The following is a 23,075-nucleotide window of genomic DNA, read 5'->3' as shown; positions in this document are numbered from 1 at the left end:
GTAGCTGTCAATTTGATCACATGAATGGAAATCCATTAAAAACCTATCAAGAAAAAGTTCTGAGTATCCACTAAAGAGTGTGAAAAACAAGGAGCACAGGTTCTGAGGCATTTTGCTGCACTAGAGCACTTGGCTTCTTGGGAGCCTGGGTATGTGGATGATCTTATTCAGCAGCTCAGCAGCCACAGGTGCAGCTGGACAAACCCAGCCCGGGCTGACACCACTGGGGCTTAAATACCTGCAGCAAGATGAAACACAGAGCTTCAACTAAATGAGCTAAAAGGAAAACTCCTTCCAATTACTATCAAGTTATTCAGCTGCCAAAAGTAGGGTGGCCACAAGTACAACCAGTGCAATGATGTACGAGTACAGTACAAGTGACAAGCAAAATACTGTGACAGTGCTTGAGGACGAGGCAGAGACACGAGCCCTGGCAGAGGTGGCACGAGCAGGCAGCAAGGGGCTGTCCAGCAGTCACTGTGCTGGCTGACAAGAGCCAGCACCAACCCCAGGCAGATACTGCTCCTCCCTACGAGTGTGCAGGCAGGTTTTTTGTCTCTCCCCAGACAACTTGTTCCTCCTCCTTTAGGTGTCCCATTCCCTTGTCAGCCCCCATGTGCCATTGCTGGCTTCCAGCTGATGAATGAAAGGATACATGCACTCCTGCTGCTTCTTACAGGGAGCAGAAACCCAGCAAACCCGTCCTTCACCTTTTTCCCCTTGTCAGCTTGGTCCTCACCCACGAATCCCCCAGGACCTGAGGTCCTGCTGGTGCTGTCTCAAGTCCATAACATCAAAAGGAGATGCTTAGGCTTCCCAGGCACAGCCTTGCCATGCTCCTAGTGCCACTGTCCCAAAAAGTCCTGCATGTCTGGCTGGGTTGCTGGAGGTGAGCATGCTGAGGCATTGCCCTGTTTCCTTACCTTCCCTGAGTGGCCTGTTCTCTATTTATGAGTAAAATCCATTCAGAAAACAGTGTGACTTAACTGCTGTCCCTGGTGAAGGTGTCCCTGGTGTTTCTCAGATTCACAGCCAGCAGTCCAGAGTAAGTTTAAGTTTTGTCTTTTTTCTGCTTCTTAGAGAAAGATTTCTTGTCCTTTCTTGCCAGGATTAAATATTTTCCTTGATTTGGAGCAGGAACCTCTAGCAAGTTTTAAAGAATTTATTCTGAAATTCAGACGATCACCTGCTTCTTACTGCTGTTTAAAATGACTGGATCCCAGAGACAAGCTGTGACTCGGTGGGTCAGGTACTCAGCAGGACAGATGAGGGAAATCAAGGGCTTGTCTGTACTTCTCTGCTCATGAAATTACATATGCAGATGGGAACAGATTTAGCTGCTGAGAGGCCAGACAAATCCACCCCAGGAAAGAGCAGAGCATGGATGTCATCCTGCCTCCAGTGCACTGCTTTGCTAAGTGCCAGGTATCACTTGCTCACATGCTCCTGGCTGCTTCGCTGCAGGTGCTGCAGCACCCCAGGCTTTCACATCCTGCATGGCACGTGGGAGAACCCCTCAAACATCCTCCTCAAATCACACATCCCAGGCACAGCAACAAACACAACCAACTCATCCTCCAGGGGGTGGCTCCTGCTGCTTGGGTTTGTGGGACAGGCACTGACAGGTCCTGAACACACCTCCAGGTCCTGAAGACCCCGCAGGCAATGCTGCACCCTCTGTGGTGGGGCTTAGACGTGACACAGGTGGCTTATATTGAGGTTTACCCAGCACTTCTGGGCCTTCTGTTGAGGGATTTTGAGAATGTAACTGCCAGGAGGCAAGGTGCCCAGTGGGGGTCGGGTGACCTGGCTGGGAATTAGGTGTCTTTTTTGGAGTAACACATGATGGGCATTAAACAGGCGTGTTCAGGCTGGCACAGTGGCACGCCAGCGCTGGCTGACCTTTGGGTAAGGACTGCGGTGAGCTGGAAGTGTAAGACAGCTCTGCATGCAAACAGTTAATTGAGTGCTTTCCAAGACAAATCATGATTTTATGACTACAATGCGTGAGATCTCACCCCTTCCAGCAGAGCAAGGGGGGAGAGACAGCAGATATCAGACTGTATCTAATTTCTGAACTACCTTCCCATGCCTCACGCACGCACTCCTCTGCATTTCATACAGAGTGAGAGGGTCCAGGAGCACCATGTTCCCTGCTGGATAGCCAAGCCAGGGACAGGTGCTGCAGAGCTGTGCATCATGAACAGACCCCAGAGAAGGTCTGGGGTATATAGAAGGCAAAAAATAACATGTAAAATGGTTTGGGGTATATTATTTCTTTGACAATGTGGAAAAAAACAAAAGCAACCATTTCTTGTGTCACTGTCAAGTTTGCTGGTGTAGATGGAGGTGTGTAGATAGAGGCTGTGTGATCAATCCTCTGACAAGAAAGGAAATCAAGTTAATTTAAACATAATACATCTGGCAGCGCTGGAGTTAAAAGCAAAGCCTCTCCAAGCGAAACCTTAGCTGCCAGATGTAAAACCCCACCTGCCAGGCACTGCACACTTAAACTGATCCCACAAGCCTTCCCACGTGGAGTTTACATCCAAGGGGAGAGCATGTACCAGTCTTGTTCCCAGCTACTTATGCTAAAACACACACCCCTGTGATAAACAGCTGCGGCCCCGCAACAGCTGCGGCGGCGGCAGATGGAGCCCTGCCCGGAGAGGGGCAGCAGGCCCGGCATGACCGGCACGTACCCACGGTCCCCAGAAAGCCACCTCCGGGCGAGTGGCACCGCGCTCCGCGGGGCTCAGCTCCCTGCCAGCAGCGTCAGCTGGGCGCCGGGCTGGAAACTCGGCGCCCGGGATGGTCCTGTCTTAAATATAGAAGGGTCTTCTGGAAGATAAATAAATAAGTAAATAATTTTTTTAAAAGTAAATTTAAGGGCGTTTTTGTTGTGTGTTGCTTTGGTAATTCAGTCGGTAGAGCACCTGGGGTGGAACCAGGCTTTTAGAAACTTAAATTATGTAGCTAGAAAACTTACCTTTTAGCTGCAAGTATTTTCAGTTTTCTGGTACTTGCCAATTTAATAGTAGTAGTTTGTGGGATGCAAGGGGGCAGGGGTGAACAACCTGCATAATAACTTAATGTAAGGCTTTAAGAGGCATAACCTCATGCAGAGAGCGTGAGGCAGCTAAAGATGCTTCAGAGACCCCTGACCCACCACAGGGTCCTGCCAGAAGAAATCCAAGGGGCCACCCTCTCCCCGGAGCGGGGGATTTACATCCTCCTCGGGGGAAGCTGCCCGCGCTCCAGCCAAGGGAGATGAGCCTCCGGAGGGCGCTCGGGTGATGCACAGAGACACGCGTGGGGCAGGCAGCATCTTCCCCGTATCGCTCCATCCCAGGCGCCGCCGGGGAAGCGCGTGGGGGGATGCAGCGCGGTGCTGGTGGCGGCGGCGGCGGCGGGGTAAAATCAGCGTTTCCAGCCAGCTTTTCCGCTGGCCCGCGCGGGAAAGGGAAAATCATCGGAATGGGGTGCCGGTACCGGCGTCGGGGCAGCGCTCCCCGGGGACGGCACGGTGCGGGGAGGGCGGCAGGAGCCCGAAAGGCACCCGCACCGTCCCGTGCCCGTGGTGGGGGCACCTCGGACCGCGGCCACCCTCCGCCGGGAGGTGGCAGCTCGCTGCGGCGGCAGCCCTGCCTCCGCGGCCGCGCACCCCACCCGCTCCCGCCCCCGGGTCCCCGGGGGTGCCGGGAACAGTCGTTCCCCGTCATTGGGGCAGGAGGCGGGGCCCGCGCCGTATAAGAAGGGACCGAGCGGGCGTTTCACTCCCAGGTCCTGAGACGCCTTGTCCCATCCCCGCCTCCTACCGCTGCTCACGGCGTGACCCGAGCCCGGATCGGCCCCCTCGGGGAGGCGACGGCGGGGCTACAGCGGCAGCGCCGGTGCCACCGAGCAGCAGCAGCAGCAGCAGCAGCAGCGGCGGCGGCGTGAGCAGCAGCCCGCTCCCACCTGCCCGTGACAGAGGCTGGAGCTGCGAGCGTCGCGGAGCGGCGTTTGGTGCCCGCGCTCCGGAGCCCCCGCGCCGCGGCCGTGCGGCGCCGCGTCCCGCTCGCCCATGAGCGCCGCCGCTCTCTACAGCCTGGACTCGCCGGCATGTTATAAGAGCTGGTGCCTGGAGCCCGCCAACTTCTACGACGCCAAGGTGGGCAGCGGCGGCGGGCCGGGTCCCGCCTGCAAGCCGGGGGCCCGCGGCGGCTGCGGGATGAGCGGCGAGGAGGCGGGGGGCGGCCTCGGGGGCAGCGGCACCAACCTGGCGGAGCTGAGCGCCGCCGCCCCGGCCATGTACGAGGACGAGAGCGCCATCGACTTCAGCTCCTACATTGACTCCATGTCTGCCGTGCCCAACCTGGAGCTCTGCAACGACGAGCTCTTCGCCGACCTCTTCAACAGCAACCACAAGCCCGAGCGGGGCGGGGAATACGGCGAGTACTTGCCACCGGGCGGCGGCGCCGGCCGCGACCCCGCCAAGGACCTCGGCGCTGCCATGACCACCCTGCTGGGCTCCGAGCCCCGCACCGCCTCCTCCTCCTCCTCCTCCTCTTCCTCCTCCTCCTTCTCCTCCCGCGGCGCTCTGAAGCAGGAGCCGGACTGGAGCGACAGCGACCTCTCCTCCTCGCTGCTGCCCTCGCAGATCGCCACCTGCGCCCAGACCATCATGAACCTGAGCGGGCAGCCCACGCCGCCCACGTCCCCCGAGCCGCCGGGCTCCAGCTCCCCGTCCAGCTGCAGCACCCGCTCGCCGGGCCCCGCCGCCGCCGTGCCCGGGCCGGCGCAGGGCGTCCCGCCGCCCGCCGCCGCCGCCGGGGGCAAGGAGCGCGGCGGCAAGAAGTGCGTGGACAGGTTTAGCCCCGAGTACCGGCAGCGCCGGGAGCGCAACAACATCGCCGTGCGCAAGAGCCGCGACAAGGCGAAGCGGCGCAACCAGGAGATGCAGCAGAAGCTGCTGGAGCTTTCGGCCGAGAACGAGAAGCTGCACAAGAAGATCGAGCAGCTCACCCGGGACTTGACCAGCCTCCGGCACTTCTTCAAGCAGCTGCCCAGCGCTTCTTTCCTGCAGCCCGGCTCGGGCACCGACTGCCGGTAACCGGGGGGGAGCGGGACGGAGAGACGGACTCCGGGAGACGGTGGATAAATACCTCAGAGGGCCGTGCCGAGCCTCGCCGGGCCGTGCCGCGGCGCCCCGGGCCGGGCCGGGCGCGGCAGGAGGCGCGGAGCCGCGGCGGGACCTGGCGGCCCGCGGCCGCGCTCGGAACGCGGCAGCGACGTGGAGCGATGCCTGGGTCTTTCACCACGAAACTTGCGAAAAAGGGAAAAAAAGCTAAATATATTATTTTTTTTTTCTTCTCTCCCCTTAAATTATTTTTGTAATGGTAGTTTTCGTCTTTTCTACATTTTACTCATACCGATGCAGCTATGGTACATCTGTTAAAATGATTCAAAATCCCATGTATTTTAGACAGTAGGATGGAAAAAAAAAAAGACTGAGCATGCTCAACCTTTTATATCAATTTTTACAGCATTTCTAAGAATAAAGAAAAGCATTTTAAATCAACCCTGCTCTCGTTTGCTCTGTGTCGTGACAGCAAGGGGCTGGCGGCGGGGAGAGCTCTGCTGCCCGGGAGGGGCTGAACACGGGCGGGAACACGGCCAGGGGGTCCCAGGGGCCGAGAGGGGAGGTGAGGGCAAGCGAGGGGCGCTGCGTTACTTCCCAAAGCATCCAGAGAGCGATGCAGGGGTGGGAGCAGCCGGGAGACCCCTGGGCCGCGAAGTCTGCTCCCCCCCGGAGCCGGAGTGCTGAGTCAGGGGTTGCCGTGGCGCTGGTGGGACTGAGAAGCTGCTCATCGAGAGAGACTGCTCTGTGAGCGCGACTGTGCCAGAAATACCGTATTCTATATCTAAAAAAAAAAAAAAAGTGCATGGGACTAGAAGAACATCATTAAAAGAATACCACTAGTTAAAAATTCCTGTTTAAAAAGCTTCCAAGGGTTTCCATTCTAGATAATGCAAAGCCGCACCTACACTAACATGTTCGATAGCAGGACCAGAGCTCTGTAGTGAGTCCCAGAGGTGTCTGGCAGCCTCAGGCTTCAGCCCACTGCAGGAGCTGGACACTTTCACTGACCCTGGCTAGTGAAAGTGAGAGTGGGCAACTGCTGCTCATCACAGAGTCAGTGGTCACAAAGAGTTTCACTGATCCCTGCTAGTGACAGAGCGGCAAGGCAAGGCAACGCTGCTGCTCATCGCTGAGTGAGTGAACAGATCACAGAAATCGGGCAACTTGTCTAAATTTCAGTAGTGCAGTGTTAGAGCAGCTACAGCATCTCTAGGGCACTGGCAGAAAAACGGCCTGACACAACAAGCCCCTCCAGTTTTCCCTGAGACTCAAATCCTAAATGGTTTTGAAGGGGCAACCCCAGTCTCACATACAGACCTCTACGCAGGAACGGGCTCTCATATCCTTTTTCCTTACAGGGAGGCAGGTAAGAGACTGAAATGCTTGGAGGAGATGGGGGGAAAAAAAGGGGAATTCAAAAGCTGGGTCATTCCTTTAGTAATTGTGACATCCACAAGACTTTTCACGAGAGAAATGACCAGTGTGGCAAGTTTGCTGTTCCTTTTCTGCTGGTTAATCGCACATGGGACCTGCACTAAAACCACTCGTTCCTCCTCCTCTGACCTGTAAGGGGCTTTTAAACACTGTGAAAGAGTAAGGGGGGGGGGGGGGGGAACCCATGCAGTCTCTTAATTCTTACATTAATTCTTGCAATGCACACAGAGGAAGATTTTGGCATTTATCTGATCTGTAATCTCCACAGTCTGGGTGGGGGTTATTGCGTGGCCTACAAGCAGTTTGCTGCTTACCCATAAAAGAAATTATAGTGAAACACCCGCTTTGTGGGAAGCTACAGATAACTCACAACTTCTATGCTGACAGACCAATTAGCTGTGAAACATTAACTTTATATGTGTTCAAATCTCTGTCCTTATAACAACTATTGCAAAGTGATAACTCAGAATTCACATACCACGCAGTGTTTTGCAGCAGGTCTGGGATACACTGATAAAACTCAGCTTAAACCAACTGCCAGAGCAAGGTATTTATTTCAAAAATATCAGTGAATTTTTTCCATTGACACATAATAAATACAGTATTATTAAAAATAAATCACAACCATTCAAAACTTCCAGAAAAAGATGTTTTACATTATGTAACAGCAAACACAACGAAGAACTGTATTCTTAGATTCTGCACTGATCAGAAAAAGAAGAGTTCAGAAAGTTGAACAATATACAGATTTTTTTTCAGTATTAGCACAATGTGCTTTATAAATCACAGTTTTAATAAACTATCTTAATGCTTATCACACTTGCATTACACATTATCTGTGGCACTGGTTAACAGATAATCACATTACAAAGTCCACAGATACTATAATAGCTGACTAGAGTTCAACTCTGTCTTGCTGCAGCTTCCAGAAGAACAATTTCCTCCAGCGCAACACAGTTGGGGTGACTGGTTATGGAGTGGACGTAGCAGCTCAATAACCCCACCTCCTTTCCCAGCACGCTCTGCACCTCGTAAGTCTGCAGGAATAAAAGCATGGTGAGTAAAACAAACAGTGCTGGACGTTCTGTTCTAGGCAGCATTCAGCTGGGAAGATGCAGCATGCAAGATCCTCTTCCAACAGACAATTTTTTTAAAGGACTCGGAAAGTGCATTAGAACTAATGGAAAGAATGAATATATTACATTTTCAGTAATTAGATCACACTCCTGTCTCAGTTGCTGCTCTACCAGGCTTTAAAAATGAGCTGTTTAAAAAAGAAAAAAGTTACTGTGACTTCGAACTCAGTTTTGCTGAAGCATAATCTATACATGCTCCCTTTATCTTCCTTTATGACCCTTGCAGGCCTTCATGCGTGCTGGCAGTGCTATACTACATACATGCTATACATTGATTACCTGTGCTAACTAAAGGAAAAACCATTTTGTAACCCTTCTTATTCTTGTCCCTCAGCCCCTTTTAACTTTTTGTTGTTCATGCATCACCACCACCAGCACCAACACAGTCCCTCCTGTTTAATGATCCCACTGGCATTTCACCCACGAGTTGTGCCTGAGTGAATTTGCAAAGGCTGAGCTCTGCGTGGAGGAGAGGGATGCAAGGCTGGCACGGCTGCACTAAGAGGAGACAGCACGATAACACAAGAACTGGTAACACTCATAGTTGATATTTCACTTGAGAGAGTATCTCAGGTGGCAGGTTCACATCCATTTCTTTCCTTAACAGGAAAACTTACAACAAGCCTCTGCCTTCGTCTGCACGGTGCTTCTGTACAGGTATGTGATACCCATGGCGTTGCCTGGTCCAAGGTATAAACAATCTTTTTTCTTTTTTTTTTTCCCTGGATTATTTTTCCCCCAGACCGGTTCTGCAGTCCAGTTCGCTGTGCAGCTGCACAAACAACTCTACTGGTGTAACAGAAGGGCTGCCACAAGGTGAGCAACGAGTAGCCAGGGCCAGTGAGGGCTAAAACCAACCTCCCTGCCAAAAGAATTGATTACAAAGCTACACCCTTAGAAACTTTAGCAGCACTGGCAAAAAAATGCCACCTCAAGTGGTATTTCTTGTGACTAATCTTTATCCCTGTGTTTCAGCCAGGGAAGAAAAAAAATCTGAGTTGCTAGACTTCTACACACTGAAACGTGAAAAAGAGGTTGTTTGAATTCTAATAACTCGAAAAATAACTATGTTTTGCCAGTCTGTAACCAAACCAGACACATCCTGTAAAACTCAGCAAGACTTAATTGCTATTAAAGGAGCAAACACATTTTGGAAATTTCTCGTATCTCTTTGCTAAAATGAAATATACACCCTCCACCAGCATAAGAAAAGTAATTTATTATTTCAGAGTAACTTTCCACTTTAAATATTACCCACAAATCTCATTGAAAGCATGGAGCATGTAGTAGGAAAATGCTGGAAAACTTGTAAGACAGGGAAAGCAAACTGACCCCAGTACATATCACCTAACTGAAGATATTTAACTGGGATGATTAAACAAGACAACAAACTGACCTTTGCTCCCATTCACGTGCAAGGGAGAGGGAAAATCTTGAAATCCTAATTGGACTTAATGACTTTCTGAAGGCTGCCGACCATCCAGCAGCCAATGCCAGCCAGGCACTTACCCAGGAGCCTCCCTCATCCCCGATAAATCTGGGTCACTGTGCCAAGTGTCAGGGTTCTCCTGATATCTCAGATTAAAGGAATAACTACTTCACGATTACATAAACTGTACTTTAGCCCATGGATCTCCATGGCTCATGTGTGTTTCATTCATACAATTATCAAGTAATATCTTGCACGCATTTTGCAAATTCTTCTCCTATCTCCACCTGCCTGTACTTTCACTGTTGTGCTGTTACAAAGTGGCTGTGGTTTATAGGATTTAGAAGACAGACCCAAAAGGTGGGATGCTTGGAGGGTCTTTGGATCTTTGCTGTCTGTGGATCCTCAGCCAGAGAATGGAGTCAAGCCCAGCACTGCCCGTGGCAGCTCTGAGTGCTGTTTGCAAGTTGCTCTGCAGATCCACAGCTGAGCTGAAGCTACACAGCCCATTGCTGCACCCCCCTTCTGAAAAGGAGGGTGTGAGTCTGATGAGATGGCAGAGCAGCAGCAGCTGGAAGGCAGGATTGCCAAAGGGCACAGCCCACTCAGTCACAGCCTGGACATGGGGAAAAAAATCATTTCACTTGTAGTGAAATCTCTTACCACTCCTAGTGCAGTTCTGAAGTGAACTGCCTGGGAAGTCAGAATCTGCACCACTGGAGGTTTTCAAGATCCTGCCACCACAAGTCATGGCTGATCTGCCATACCCGATATTGGTACTCTGCCTTACATTAAGTTCTGTAGTTTAACTTTCTTTGGTCAGCATTCATTATACCTACCCCATCCTCACAGGCAGAGGACATCAGGAGAGAAGAGATTGTCCTTTGCAACAGCTGGAATGAGAAAATTCACAGGTTCTGTTCATGACAAAAATCTTAAGTGTGCAAAAACATTCTGTTTGCAGTCACATAGAACAAAGATTTATCATTTTAATATCAAAGAGTTTTGTTTCTCTGGCCAAGAAAGCAGAGGAGAGGTGACACAAAAGATGTTCAGAATGGAAGTCTAATTATACACATTCCTTTTAGACGATGTAGACTGAGGTTTCTAAAAGCCCAGCCTAACAAATCCCTTCATCTGGGCCATAGAACAGTTTGCAAACCTCAGGGTGAACTCAATGACTGCATTATTTGAGCAAGATCTGGGAACTGGGTTCTTAGCCCAGTGAAACACAAGTTTAGTATTAGATTAAATTATGGGACAGTCTTACATATTTTAATTTGACTTCTGACAGAACTGTTCATAGAAGTAGGGCTTAGAATACCTATGTGTCTACACATCTAGTCTCACTGCACCTGCTACACCAGCACTTATTTCATGCCATACCTTTACTCTTACTGTACTTTGAGATCGGGATGGACAACTCAAGAAGACTTCCAGCTGCATTTTCAAAACTGGTGTTGTGACAACTTCAGAGCACTGGTTGCAATATAGCAGTTCTCTGAAACACACAAAATAATGATGGAAAAACATGGAGAAAGGAACAAACTATCAGTCATAAATCAAAATAATTAAAACCCCAATAAGAGTATTCTCTAAAATACTTTGCTGGTAGACTTTTAGTAGCAAAGCCCTGTTAGAGATTCAGTTGATAACAGAAAATAGAACTCTTCTGTTGGCAGTAACTCTCCTGGAGGACCTAAACTCTTCTGGCAAAAGGATCTTCCTTTTATAATTTCTGGCAGCATGGAGAGAGGTTTCTATTTATAGTCACCCCACTTAAGCAAATATTAATCTCATAACCTCCTAAAAGTTATGGCAAAAGAAAATCTGTAGTATAGATTTGGCTGAAGTGAATTATTGACTTAGGCCCTCATTCAGCAAACGTTCAATGTTTTCAGTGTACTCTTAAGTCATGCACAGAGTTAAGCTCAGCTATAAGTACTCGTTGGAAGCACTTCTTAAACAAATATTGATACTTCATTTGTTCTCCAAATGAAGCAAAAGTGTCCTTCACAGGTGAGATACGTTTTTAATTGGACTACACTACTATGTGAACACAGACACATCCTTATTTTTTGCATGACAGTATAATACAGGACACCTGGTTTTGATTTTCAGCCTTTTTTGTACAACAAAGCATAAAGGTTGAATCTTTTCAGCTTTAGGAAAATATTATCTATTTCAATAAGACCAACATAACTTCTTATGATTTTTGAACTTCCTTCCTTCCTTCCTTCCTTCCTTCCTTCCTTCCTTCCTTCCTTCCTTCCTTCCTTCCTTCCTTCCTTCCTTCCTTCCTTCCTTCCTGCCTTCCTGCCTTCCTGCCTTCCTGCCTTCTTTCCACACTCTGACTGCTCTTATCCCTTGGGCTTTTATTCCACCAGGTCTCACACTGCAAGCACAAGCTGGCTAAGCAGCTGCAGGGGAGGCTTTCCAAAACTATGTCAGTGTGCCACAGGTTCAGCATTTCAGGTGGCAACAGGTCCTGTAGGATCAGCCCTCATATTCAGGACTAACATATTGCCAGAATTATTCAACATCCTTTTTAGAAAGGTGACTAATTTAATAGGTCTGAAATGCAACTCTTTCATACTTAGATAAATTGTAGCAGAGATCATAGTCCAGTATAAAAATGAGGTGAATTGAGGATATGCAGATTAACAAGGCAAGACACAAACACATGTACCTACTTCTAAAGGAACTTAAAATCAGACCTGTGGTTTAGGGGCATATTTATTAAAAGCAATATTATAATGCAGTGGGCTATGAAACCTTCATAAGCAAGACTGGTTTAAAAAACAAGTAATAACTGCAAAATCAAACTATTTCATATCTACTTGTATCTCTCTTCATATATTAATGTAACCTTGCAGGTTTTATCAGTTCATCAGCAATAAAAATACTACGTCTTAGCTCTAGGAAGGAGCAAAGTGCAGCCTGTGCCTGCAGGAATCATTGCATCACCTACTGCTGTTATGGCTACATCTACAGAACACCTGGAGTGCTCTGGAGCATGCTGACTCTCACCTGTCCTGGGGACACACTTCCAACTTTCCATTGCCACATCTGTTGCATGTAGGCCAGGAGAAAGCAGTGCTCTCATTAACTCCAACAACAGTACCTGCAGAACATGGAATTCTTACAAAATGCCAATGTTAAGCCAGCAAACACAGTCACTCTTGGCCTCATAGCAGGTTTGAACCTTTCTGACCCACAGCTTAAGACTTGTCAGAGCAAGAACCAGGTCTTCCAACAATCTCACTCCCTTTCTCCTTTGTCCCTCCAACAAGGGATGAAAGTACAGTAGAGTGTTACATTCTAAAAATATCATAAAGTAGATAATTGACAATTAACTTTCCAAACAGGCTTGGTTCTTTTGGTTTGGATTTTACTGCTTTTTTGATTTGTTTTTGCTTGTTTGCTATCTTTCTGGTCCTCTGATGTTTTCTTGGCAATAAACAGCTACAAAAACAATCAGATCGAATAACTTGATATTGATATTTAGAAAATACAAACCAATAAGAAGCCCCAATCCCTTCTGAAAACAACAATGCAGATTAAATTCCACTAACAATGGAGTTATTATTCATTTATACAGATTTAACAGAGATTAGATCTGGCTCACAATCTTAAGTGTGTGTGTAAGAAGGGAATGCCAAAGATACTTTGGACTAATAAAAAGGGCCTCGCTAGTTTTGGCAAGAAAAAATATATTCAGAATTTTATGAGAAGCCAATAAAGAGTGTATTATATTTTATGGTAACAATACGCTGAAATTATGAGCATTATTTATAGAGAAAAATATTCACCTGTAAGAATTAAATCACACTGAAATAAAACCTCACTAGTACAACAAAACTATAGACTTAAAAATCCAGCCTCTGTTGAGCAAGAATCTCACAGGTCTATACCACATTCAATAGAAGAAAGCCTTGGAGACTATGGAGCATTTACAGTGTCTGGACTGTAAGACAGGGTGTTAATCCCTTGCTTTTCTGGTTTTCCTGGGACAAGGAGGGAGCTACACCTAAAGAACAAAACTGTAATTTTCTTTGGGAATTCAAAGGACAGTGAATCTTAAGATCTGGAAAGTTACTTCTCAAATACAACATTTATGACTCAGTTTCTAAGTGTACCACAAAACATCAGGCATTTCTCTGACAGAATAAGATATTCTATTTAGCCACATGGACTCTTAGAGGAATAATTTTGATTCTTCAGTGTTTGTGATAAAATGGGAGTTTCCATGGGTATGTTTCTCTTTGAATGATGTGAATGCTGAATAGAGTTAAATCCACTTGGTGGATTTAGTTTGACTGGATCCACTTGACTGGCTGGTCACCAGTGGTGTTCCCTAAGGCTCAGTATTGGGGCCAGTCCTGTTTAATATTTTAATCAATAATCTGGATCAAGTCCACCCTCAGTGAGTTTGCAGATGACATCAAGTTGGATGGGAGTGTTGATCTGCTGGAGGGCAGGGAGGCTCTGCAAGGCCAGGTGTTGGGTCCTGCACTTGGGTCACAACAACCCCAGGCCTTGCCACAGGCTGGGGGAAGAATGACTGGAAAGCAATCCAGTGGAAAAGGAGCTGGGGGTGCTGGTCAACAGCCAGCTGGACATGAGCCAGCGTGTGCCCAGGTGGCCAAGAAGGCCAGTGGCATCCTGGCCTGTGTCAGCAATAGTGTGGTCCAGCAGCACTAGGAGAGCAATTGTGCCTCTGTACTCAGCACTGGTGAGGCTGCACCCCAAGTACAGTTCTGGGCCCTTCACTCCAAAAAAGACCCTGAGGTGCTGGGGTGGCTCAGAGAAGGGCAATGGAGCTGATGAAGAGGAGTTGGGGTTCTTCAGCCTGCAGAAAAGGAGGCTCAGGGGAAACCTTCTTGTTCTCTGCAACTGCCTAAAAGGAGTTGTAACCAGGCAGGGTCCACCTCTTCTCTCAGGTAACAAGTGACAGCATGAGAGGAAATGGACTAATGTTATTCCAAGAGAGGTTTACATTTGATATTAGGAAGACTTTCTTTACTGAAAGGGTGGTCAAGCATTTGAATAGCTGCCAGAAAAGTGGTGGAGTCCCCAGCCCTGGAGGTATTTAAAAGACATGCAGATGTGGCACTTGGGGACATGGTTTAGTGGTAGACTTGGCAGTGCTGGTTTTGAGTTTGGTTAATGGTTTGACTGGATGATCTTAAAGATCCCTTTCAACCTAAATGATTCTGATTTTATCATTCTTGTTCACCAAAAAGCTACGAAGTACTTTGCTGAGTATGTTTCCTTCTTCATTAAAAAAAATAATTTTAAAACAAAAACAAGTCCCATTTCTCTCTAAGCCTTTTCACCTTCTCCAAATTGTATGCCATATTCCAACTGCAAGATGCCAGTGCAAGTACATTTGAAGAAAATTAATCAGGATCACACTGATGAGATTATGTCTAGTGGAGAAGATTATTGATGATAATGTAGAGTTCCCTTGAGAAAAACACCAGATATTACTGGAGTCAGACCAACTCAAAGCAGCAACAGGTGTAGTAATCTAGTGACAGTCTTGTGCACCCTGTAAAGAGATTTCTCAAATTTAAGATGCTGAACTACTGCACATCTTTTTCAAGATGCTAGATTTTGCTTGACATACACAAATATTTTGTGTATTTTCCCAAAATCCTTATTTTAAATGAAAATGCACATGGTCAAAATTCAATTTTTACCTCTAGTCTATTTTTAAGGGTTGTGGCTGGCACCATTAAGAAGAGATTGACAATAGGACAACATTGCAAAGGAACATTTTGGCTGAAACAATTAAAACATGGAAATGTTATTTGGATTTCTTTTCTCCAGTCAGTTATCCTGATTAATGGGACAGGAAATGCAAAAATTCAATCAAAAAAGGAAACATAGATAAACTGACTGACCCCATTTTAGTCCCACTATTTAGCGGAAAACTGAAAAAAAACCCACACGCCTGAGTAAGGGCTTAAATACGAAAATATCCAACGTCAAAATTCAATCACTGTTGGTGAGTAATGTACTAGGCAAATAGCATTAATCAAGTAATATTCCCACATATCACATGTGGTATAGACTAAGTAGAATTTACTCAAAGCATGATTAAGAGGAAAAACAGTTCTGTGCCATATGAACTGCCAACATTTAAGTCATCCTGACTGCTACTATACAGCAAAAAGAGGTTATAAATTACCTTGTATGCATAGTGATAAAAAATAAAGCTATTAACCCTAAGATCACAGGTGAAAACCACAAACTCATCCTGCAATGAAGAATAAACTTTTCATGAGAAAGCAACCACAGGTTTTCACTGATGTGTTGAAGAGCAACACACTCCATTACCCCAGAGCTGGTGTGACTGGACGTTCCAGAAACAAGAATTTCTGACAAACTCATTGCATCTTCTTGGACTGGAACATTTTCTGTTTTGACAGGGAAGGACCCTCTGAAGAACATCCAGTCCAGAGTTGTACCAAGCTGGTCAGGGCCCAGCTTTAAGCAGGAGCTTGGACTGCAGGAACTTCAGATGTTCCTTCCAAAGGAGCAGGAAGGGGTAGAGAAAGCCTTTCCAGCCTCTTTGCTAGGTGGGAGGATGCCAGTGTGCAACATACGTAGGTGACCAAAAGTACAAGAAATGACATGATGTGCAAAGAAAAAGAATGAATGAGGTAATAACTGCTTCTCATTAAAAGCTAGACTAACAGCTCTCTGATTTAGGAGATAAGAGACAGTGACTGAATTTTAGAGATGATACATCTCCCTCCATTCATTGTTCCACCAAAAGTATATTCTCCTGCCAACCAAGCAGGGTCAATGCTATTAGTTTCATTAGTTCAGCAGAAAGATGTAGGCACTACCTAACTGAAACCCAAAACAGTGAATGTGTCTCTTGAATGGTATTAAAATATTTCAGTACACACAAAAGTGAGAGTTTTCATCCATATACTGCTGCAGCATAAGTATATAGAAGATATTTTGTATTCTATGTTGGTATTCAGGTGTGGGAACATACTGGTAACAGCTATCCTGCACAAATTCCAGATTAAACAAGACAAGGGTTGTAGGATTAATTTCTCCTTTTGTCATTCTTCTATCTTTAATACAGGACAGGCAAAGCATGACATCTCCCATGTGTAAAAAGTAAGTTCTTGTTTACACAACAGATCACAACGGTGTACTTTCTTTGCTCTGCTGGAAAAAGAAAGGACAGAGAGATGTTTCCTTTATCCTACTATGAACACTGTCAACAAGAAAAAAGAAGACAGGCACTTCTCATAATCGCAAAATTAACAGCAGAGAAGTGACAATTCTTTACATAACTACTGGAGAGGTGAAAAAAAAGTCAAAAAGCATTTCACACCCAGTGACAGATATATCTTTCAAGTAGCTGTATCAATGCAAGACGTACATAACAACCAAGGCTTTGAGTGAAGTGCCTCTAGTTGTGCTTGGTTTTCATTATGCACTGTTCAACATTTGTCACTGCAAGGTGCTCAGTAATTAATCACAGAAGCATTGCTAAGTTGTGGATCTACCATAGCAGCAGGTATGTTTAATAAAGGCTTTGCTTGGTTTTAAACTGTCTTCTCAGTCTATCATATTATAGCTGAAGAATTAATTTGAAAACCATTATTTGTTGTAATTTTAAAGTTAATTCCAAATGCTCCAGTGAATACTTGAAGGTGTAAATGCAAAAGTGTATCAAGAATTTTCTACAGGGGCTACTGGAATAATACAAGTTAAATTAAGACATATCTTAGACAAAGCTATGATCCAAAGCAGCTGGTGAGCAAATACTGGCCACATTATGCTAAATTACTATAGTAAAATAATAAATTGTCCTACTGCAGCAAAGCTCCAGGGAAATCAGTCACTAACCCCTACCACTCAAGATCTGGGTAACATATCTCACCCATCTGCCTAAAAAATGTTGGTATAACTCATTGTTGCCAACATCAACAAGGCTGGTGTGAACAGAAGGCTCCTGAAAGAAGACAGTGAAGGAAGGAATATAATGAAACAGATTGTGCATTAAACATTTATTCTGGGTTATGAGTGAGTGGGAGCAGAGCTTGGCCAGCAAAAGGCAAACAGAGCCCACAATGAAGCATAAAGTCTTAAATATCCTAATGACCCACAGCAATGCCATGCTTTTTTTATCACTCCACGCTGTTTGTTCAAGAAATCAATATAAAGACACAAAAGATTAAAGTGAGCACAAATAATTAACCGCATTCATTTCAGCAAGGCCATACAAACCTCTGAGAGCACAAATGGAGCTGGCCTGTGTTGTAGAATCCAGCTCATCGAGTCTGACAGGGCCAGTCAGCTCACTGAGGTCAGCACCAGCAGCCGAGCACAAAAGAGGCTTTTGTAATAGGAGAACAGTACGTTCAACACAAATAATCCTACCTGCCAAAAAAGACATTTCAACTCAGTACAGTAACAAGGAAAAAGGTGACCACGTTAATTGTCACAGCCAATAAAGACAACAATCTCTGCCAGCTACCAAACAGATGAATAGACTCCATCAGGTTTTCTCAATGACAAAATATTTTGCTTTCAGCGATACACGCACCACGCTCTTGTTACATTTTGCAACTCCCGAGGAGAAAAAGAAATCTGAATTTGAAGAAAAAGAAATTTAGAAATTTGAACATGCCAGAAGAGAGTCTGATGCCACCCTGACTGCATCACACCTCACTCCTTGCAAACAGGTTACAGGCTCTTCCTTGGTAATAACCTTGGGCAGCCCTTCAGGTGGTCCTACCTTGCTTCAAAGATTACAAGGAGCAGGTGCATGCCATGCTTTATTCTCCAGAGAGAGATTTTTGCTTCAGACACACAGCCTTTTGCACAACTTTGTACTTCCAGTTCACTTACATTCTGGAAGTGACTAAAGGTGTGAGATGTGAGCCAGCTCTGCCAACACCATACAGAATGAAACTTGAAACTCAAAAAAGAAAGAGTGACTAAAAATGAAAGGGAACAACCATAATTTTATTATCTGTATGGGAGCAAAGGTTCACAGCTAAGATGGTTTAGGAGAGCTTGTAAAATTTCTCTATCTAGGGACACACAGATTTCTTAATATATTTGAGCCTTCTGTCAGCTCACAAATTTGATTTTCACTGGTCATCAGATTCAACAGTCATCAGAGAAGACTGACAGCAATACTGGTGGACATACAACAACATCACTGAATTTCTCATTCACTTTCAAAATCAAGCCAAAATACAGAAAAAGAAACTTTACAAGAAAGTTTAAATTACAACCCCTTTCAAATTTCTCATCCCGAACTTGCAAAATCTCATCTTCATCTGATAATGAAAGTGACCTCTTTGGAGGTCACATACTGAGAGATAAGGGATGCTGTTTCTGTGGGACCCCAACTGCTTCCAAACCACATGCAAAGCTTACCATTTCCCCAGAGAGCATCCTTGAAGAAGACAAGTCGTGAGCCAGCACTGAGGGCTTCCATGATTTCCATGCTGAGAACACACGACGCAGTGACTGACACAGCAACAACTTTTGGAATCCCATGAACCACATTTTGCAGTGTGGAGTCAGTCACAAACAACAACATTTCTCTTTGATCTACAGGAACACTGTGTTTTGTCTGTGATTAGGGAAAAAAATACAAATTTGGAATGCAATTGTTAATTTTCTTTAGTAGAAGAAAACATCTTCATATTAAAATGACTCATAAAACTGACAGAAATTATTACAATTATGGCTTGTGCAGGATAGTGAGTCAAAGGTTTATTAGAATTTTTTGGTATTCCTTACTTTAGATACAAACCTTAAAATCTCTACCTTAAATTAACTTTCTGAGATTGACTCTCTGGACTCATGGCTTTACTTCAGTCAACCATTACGCTTTATGATAATTTTCTTGGACTGTACATAGGATTTTAAAATATATTTTCTAAAAAAATGCTATATATATGGTATACATAAAAAGATAATTGGATGTTTTTAATAAGACTTGCATAATTTTTGTCTTAAAATTATGAGGAAAGAACATTTCTACTACTAATATTATTCCTCTGTGGGCACATTTTCTAGGTACTGTCATCAGATTCCCAAGCACAACCAAGTTGCAAAGTGGAGGTTTTTCTTTCAGTTGAACAAATATCCCTAAATATTCCAAAAATGCATAAAGTTAAGGAAGTAGATGGTATATGAATCTGCAATGACAGTGTAAGTTTTGTGCCCCAGACAAGTACAAAAATATAATATCAAAGTGTATTTCATATTTATCAGTGCAAGGAACTTGCAAAATTTTGGATTCTAATATTTTAAAATATCTAAGATTAAATAACTTAATCAATTTAAAATGTTTTTGTTATACTTTTAAATTAATTTTAATCTGCTGATAATTAATGCTTAAAACATTTAACTGAAAATTAAATACTATAATGCCTGGAAAGACATGTAGCATTTTAGTCTCAGAGCTGCGTATCTGTGGCAGAAGGCAACACAACAAAACCCCCAGTATTTTGTCTTTGGTTGAATTATAACTTTGAAACCATCAGCCACACTGAATCTGGCTTTCTGTCCATGCTTGCACTCTTAGAGCAAATGAGGTAATTGTAAATAGTGACTGGAAAAATTCACAGCTCAGATATCACAGTTATGCCTTAATTCAGCATATGCTGCCTATTGCACTGATGTTGTTGTTTTGCCTAGTAACTGCATACATTTGGGCACCTCCTCTGCATAGATACCATTAGGACAGTTTCAGAGAAAGAATTTTTACATCTGTCCCTTGAGAATTACTAACACATTAAAAGCTCTCTTTCAGGAAAATCATCCAAAAAGTAAATAATAATAAAAGCAAAAATCACAAGTTAGTATAAAATCATCATCTTGCTATGTGTGACAATTTGTTCTGAACAGAGGACACAACAGACAAAAAGCAGCAGGATTGAGTTATAAGGAAGGACAGCTCCTTAGCCACAGATGGAATATATTTCCTCATGTTCCTTCTGAACCACAGTTCGGATTCTGACTAATAAAAAAAGCGTATTTCCATTCCTCCTTCACACAAATTAAGTCATGTTAATTTAAGCACTTAATACTGTAACTACAGAGAGTAAATACTGTTTTTTAAGGTGCATCTGTATTAGCTCACATAGCAGATTATTTGATAATACATCTGCAAAACAAACCAAATCATTGTCCCTTCCTCACTTATTGCAACTTGGTGATTTTGCATATGAAGGATACATCCTCTTGGCAAAGGCAGCTGCAGAAAACAAGCTGCTGTTCTTGATCTTCTGGGAGGACTAGGCAAGTGATACACTAGCAGCAGGTAAATACCTCTACATTCCTTGAGTAGTTGTCCTTAAGTTAAACATAAAGAGAATATCTTCTATTGCTTTTTCATCATTACTTTCAAAAAATTTTGAGTACTCACGTTGTTCACTTATAAAAATTTAGTGCTTACAGTTCAGCAAATGAATAGCCATTAAAAAAAGAACTAATAAACCTCCTAGGATCAAGACAAAAAAGCATAGACCTTTCTTTCTTCTACTCAATATTCCATTCTTCAATATCACATCTCTTCCAGCATGCTTCATCTTTTCTCTAATTCAGTGATGAAGTGCTTTTACATAAGAATACTGATAACATGCATCCAAATTTCAGATGTAGACATTCCTGAATTCAAAACTGTTTGGCTAGGATGCCCCTAGTCTGCAATTTTATTTCATTTTTCACTGGAAGAGGTTTCTTGGAAATAGGAATTTACGCACATATGGGTCCATCTTCCTGCTGGCACACTAAAGGTCTCATCCAGCTAGCCCTAATTCCATGTTTGCCAATGCTCTGTCACATCCTCAATTAGCACGGAGAGAACACAAGAGATACCCCTCATCTCAGTAGTTAAAAGTACTCCCTGCCTAAAAATGAAATCATAATTCATTGGCTTTTGAAGCAAAAGGGCAAGACCTAAATTAAATTTATGTCTCAAACTTGTGGGAAGCATCTTCAGCTATTTTGCTGGCCGTTCTGGAATTTCTTTGTCTTTGGTTCATATGCTTTGATTCACACTTTGTTTCTTGTGGAGTTGATGGACAATTGCAAATTATTCTCTGCTAGAATTCAGTGCTAGCTGTACTGAGGATCCAGTCGCCAGGAAAAAATAAATAAATCAGCAACAAAAAAATTCCTTTAACTACTAAGGGAGCTAGCAACATTTTGAAAGAACATCGTAGCATAATTCAGAAACAAATAAAACATAATTGTAAGCTTTCCGGCACAGTATGGATGGCAGATGTATTTACCTAAGAGTTCCTCCCTTTTACTACTTACTGGACCATAAAAGCCAAATTTGCCTGAGGGGCTTCTATGAAGTCAATGAAAATCACCCACACATTTGCATGAAAAGAGGAAAACTGTATTTTTATATAACCATCATCTGTTCCACTCTATCCCGCAACACCCCACTGACTGGGAGCTTCTTGCTATGTTCCTAAGGATAGCATTCAGCTATAAATTGAGCCTCAACTAACTTCCTGTGAGCTCTCTCTCCAGAGTGCAGCATCATCTCTGGTTAGATAGCAATTTATTCAGGAATAGCTTTCTAGACTGAGTGGCATTGAATCTGGTGAGGCAGTTCATTTTACCTTTCCCAAGCATTTTAGACACAGTGATAATACTGCCCATCAACTCTTGAAGGTAATCCTGGCATTGGGGTTACCCCTATACAAGATGAATCTTCTTCACATAAACATGATGCTGATGTTATGTTGAATTCATTGCTAAATAAAAAGATTACCTGCAGCCTTCGATAGAGCACTTGGGCCCAGAAGCTACACCGTTTGTTACAAGCATCAATCTGAAAAGAGCACAAAAATAGGGAATAAGATAACTGTGATACCAGAAATCCAGTGGTAAAAGGTATTTGTTATCTGATTTGTAAAGCAGATTACCCGAAGAATTTCCTTTAGACCACGAACAGCTGGTGGCTGGTACAAATTAGAAATCTGTTCTTCCTCATCCACTTCCACATGTATTTCACCAGACTGAATAGTAAGAATGTAACAGAAGCTGGGAGGAGGAAGATTAGTTGTCATCTATTAAAAAATAAGAAAAAGAAATGTGGCACATAAAAAAGGCACTTTAATTTAGCCAGTCAAGTTTTACAATAATAGGCAAGATGAACAAAACAATTTACATTTTGAGACGGATGGGGAAACAAAATTATATGGTTAATAACAAGGACTCTGATGTAGAAGATGAGTTAATAAACCAATAGTCACAAGTTATAAGCAAAATCAGCTTGTGTGTATCATTCTTTCCATAATCTAGCATTGATCCTCATCACAAAAACAACTCGTAACTTGGCACACTTGGCAAACACTGTGACTATTTCAAGGTGCTTTTTGTTGTTTTGCGTATCTTTATTATGCGGTAGGAGTGCGTCAATTAGTCCTCTTCTTTTTTTTTAAACATCCATAGCTTTTCTGAGATTTGGGGACTTTTGCATGTGGGTGGGTTTTTGTGATAGTAAACAGCTGCCGAACTTTTAAAGCTGCCAAATTAAATCCAGGACAGCACAAGGAGATAATGAAGAACAGGAATGCAAGAGCTGCAAGAACTGCTCTCTTTGTGGTATGCCAGATTTTTCTTTTCCCCTTAAAAAGTACCATGACGTAACAACTTTATCAATCACCACTTAGAGAGGTCCCAAGCTGGAAAGACTTCTCAGAAAAGAAAAGACAATGCTAGAAGATAATTTTTATTGCAAATATGGTAAAATACTCTTTCAGCAATGTTTGTTGTTAATAAAACATTTAATTTAATAGAAGAAATAGGAATATATTAAAGACAGTTGTCTGCCCATTAAAAAGAATCTGTTTAAAGAAAAATAAAGCAAAGGAAGCTGGTACTCAAACTCTGCCTCTGATAGCATTAAAGAAGGTATTTGAATGTACATAGG

At 44.0% G+C, this 23,075-nt stretch overlaps 2 protein-coding genes across 3 annotated transcripts in view; one reads left to right on the top strand and one right to left on the bottom strand.

Moving 5' to 3' along the window:
- The first annotated feature begins 3,202 nt into the window (after window positions 1–3,202).
- CEBPD (CCAAT enhancer binding protein delta) lies at window positions 3,203–5,563 on the top strand. Its single transcript, XM_064385749.1, has one exon. The coding sequence runs from the start codon at window positions 4,067–4,069 to the stop codon at window positions 5,093–5,095; it is 1,029 nt and encodes a 342-aa protein (XP_064241819.1). The 5' UTR covers window positions 3,203–4,066; the 3' UTR covers window positions 5,096–5,563.
- A 1,521-nt stretch (window positions 5,564–7,084) lies between these two features.
- The window catches only part of SPIDR (scaffold protein involved in DNA repair), a 193,696-nt gene continuing 177,705 nt past the window's right edge, over window positions 7,085–23,075 (bottom strand). For both annotated transcript variants that reach the window (XM_064385696.1, XM_064385705.1), the window contains 8 exons: window positions 22,066–22,209; window positions 21,912–21,971; window positions 18,548–18,746; window positions 17,387–17,539; window positions 12,155–12,248; window positions 10,511–10,625; window positions 9,964–10,017; window positions 7,085–7,596 (listed from right to left, as the gene is read on the bottom strand). In XM_064385696.1, the coding sequence (XP_064241766.1) occupies window positions 7,462–7,596; window positions 9,964–10,017; window positions 10,511–10,625; window positions 12,155–12,248; window positions 17,387–17,539; window positions 18,548–18,746; window positions 21,912–21,971; window positions 22,066–22,209 (954 nt within the window). In that variant the 3' untranslated portion in view covers window positions 7,085–7,461. The remainder of the gene's footprint in view (window positions 7,597–9,963; window positions 10,018–10,510; window positions 10,626–12,154; window positions 12,249–17,386; window positions 17,540–18,547; window positions 18,747–21,911; window positions 21,972–22,065; window positions 22,210–23,075) is intronic.

Source organism: Passer domesticus, chromosome 1 (genome assembly GCF_036417665.1).
Source record: "Passer domesticus isolate bPasDom1 chromosome 1, bPasDom1.hap1, whole genome shotgun sequence".
Lineage (NCBI taxonomy): Eukaryota > Metazoa > Chordata > Aves > Passeriformes > Passeridae > Passer > Passer domesticus.
Note: the sequence above shows the minus strand (reverse complement) of the source record. Positions and strands in the feature narration are given on the sequence as shown.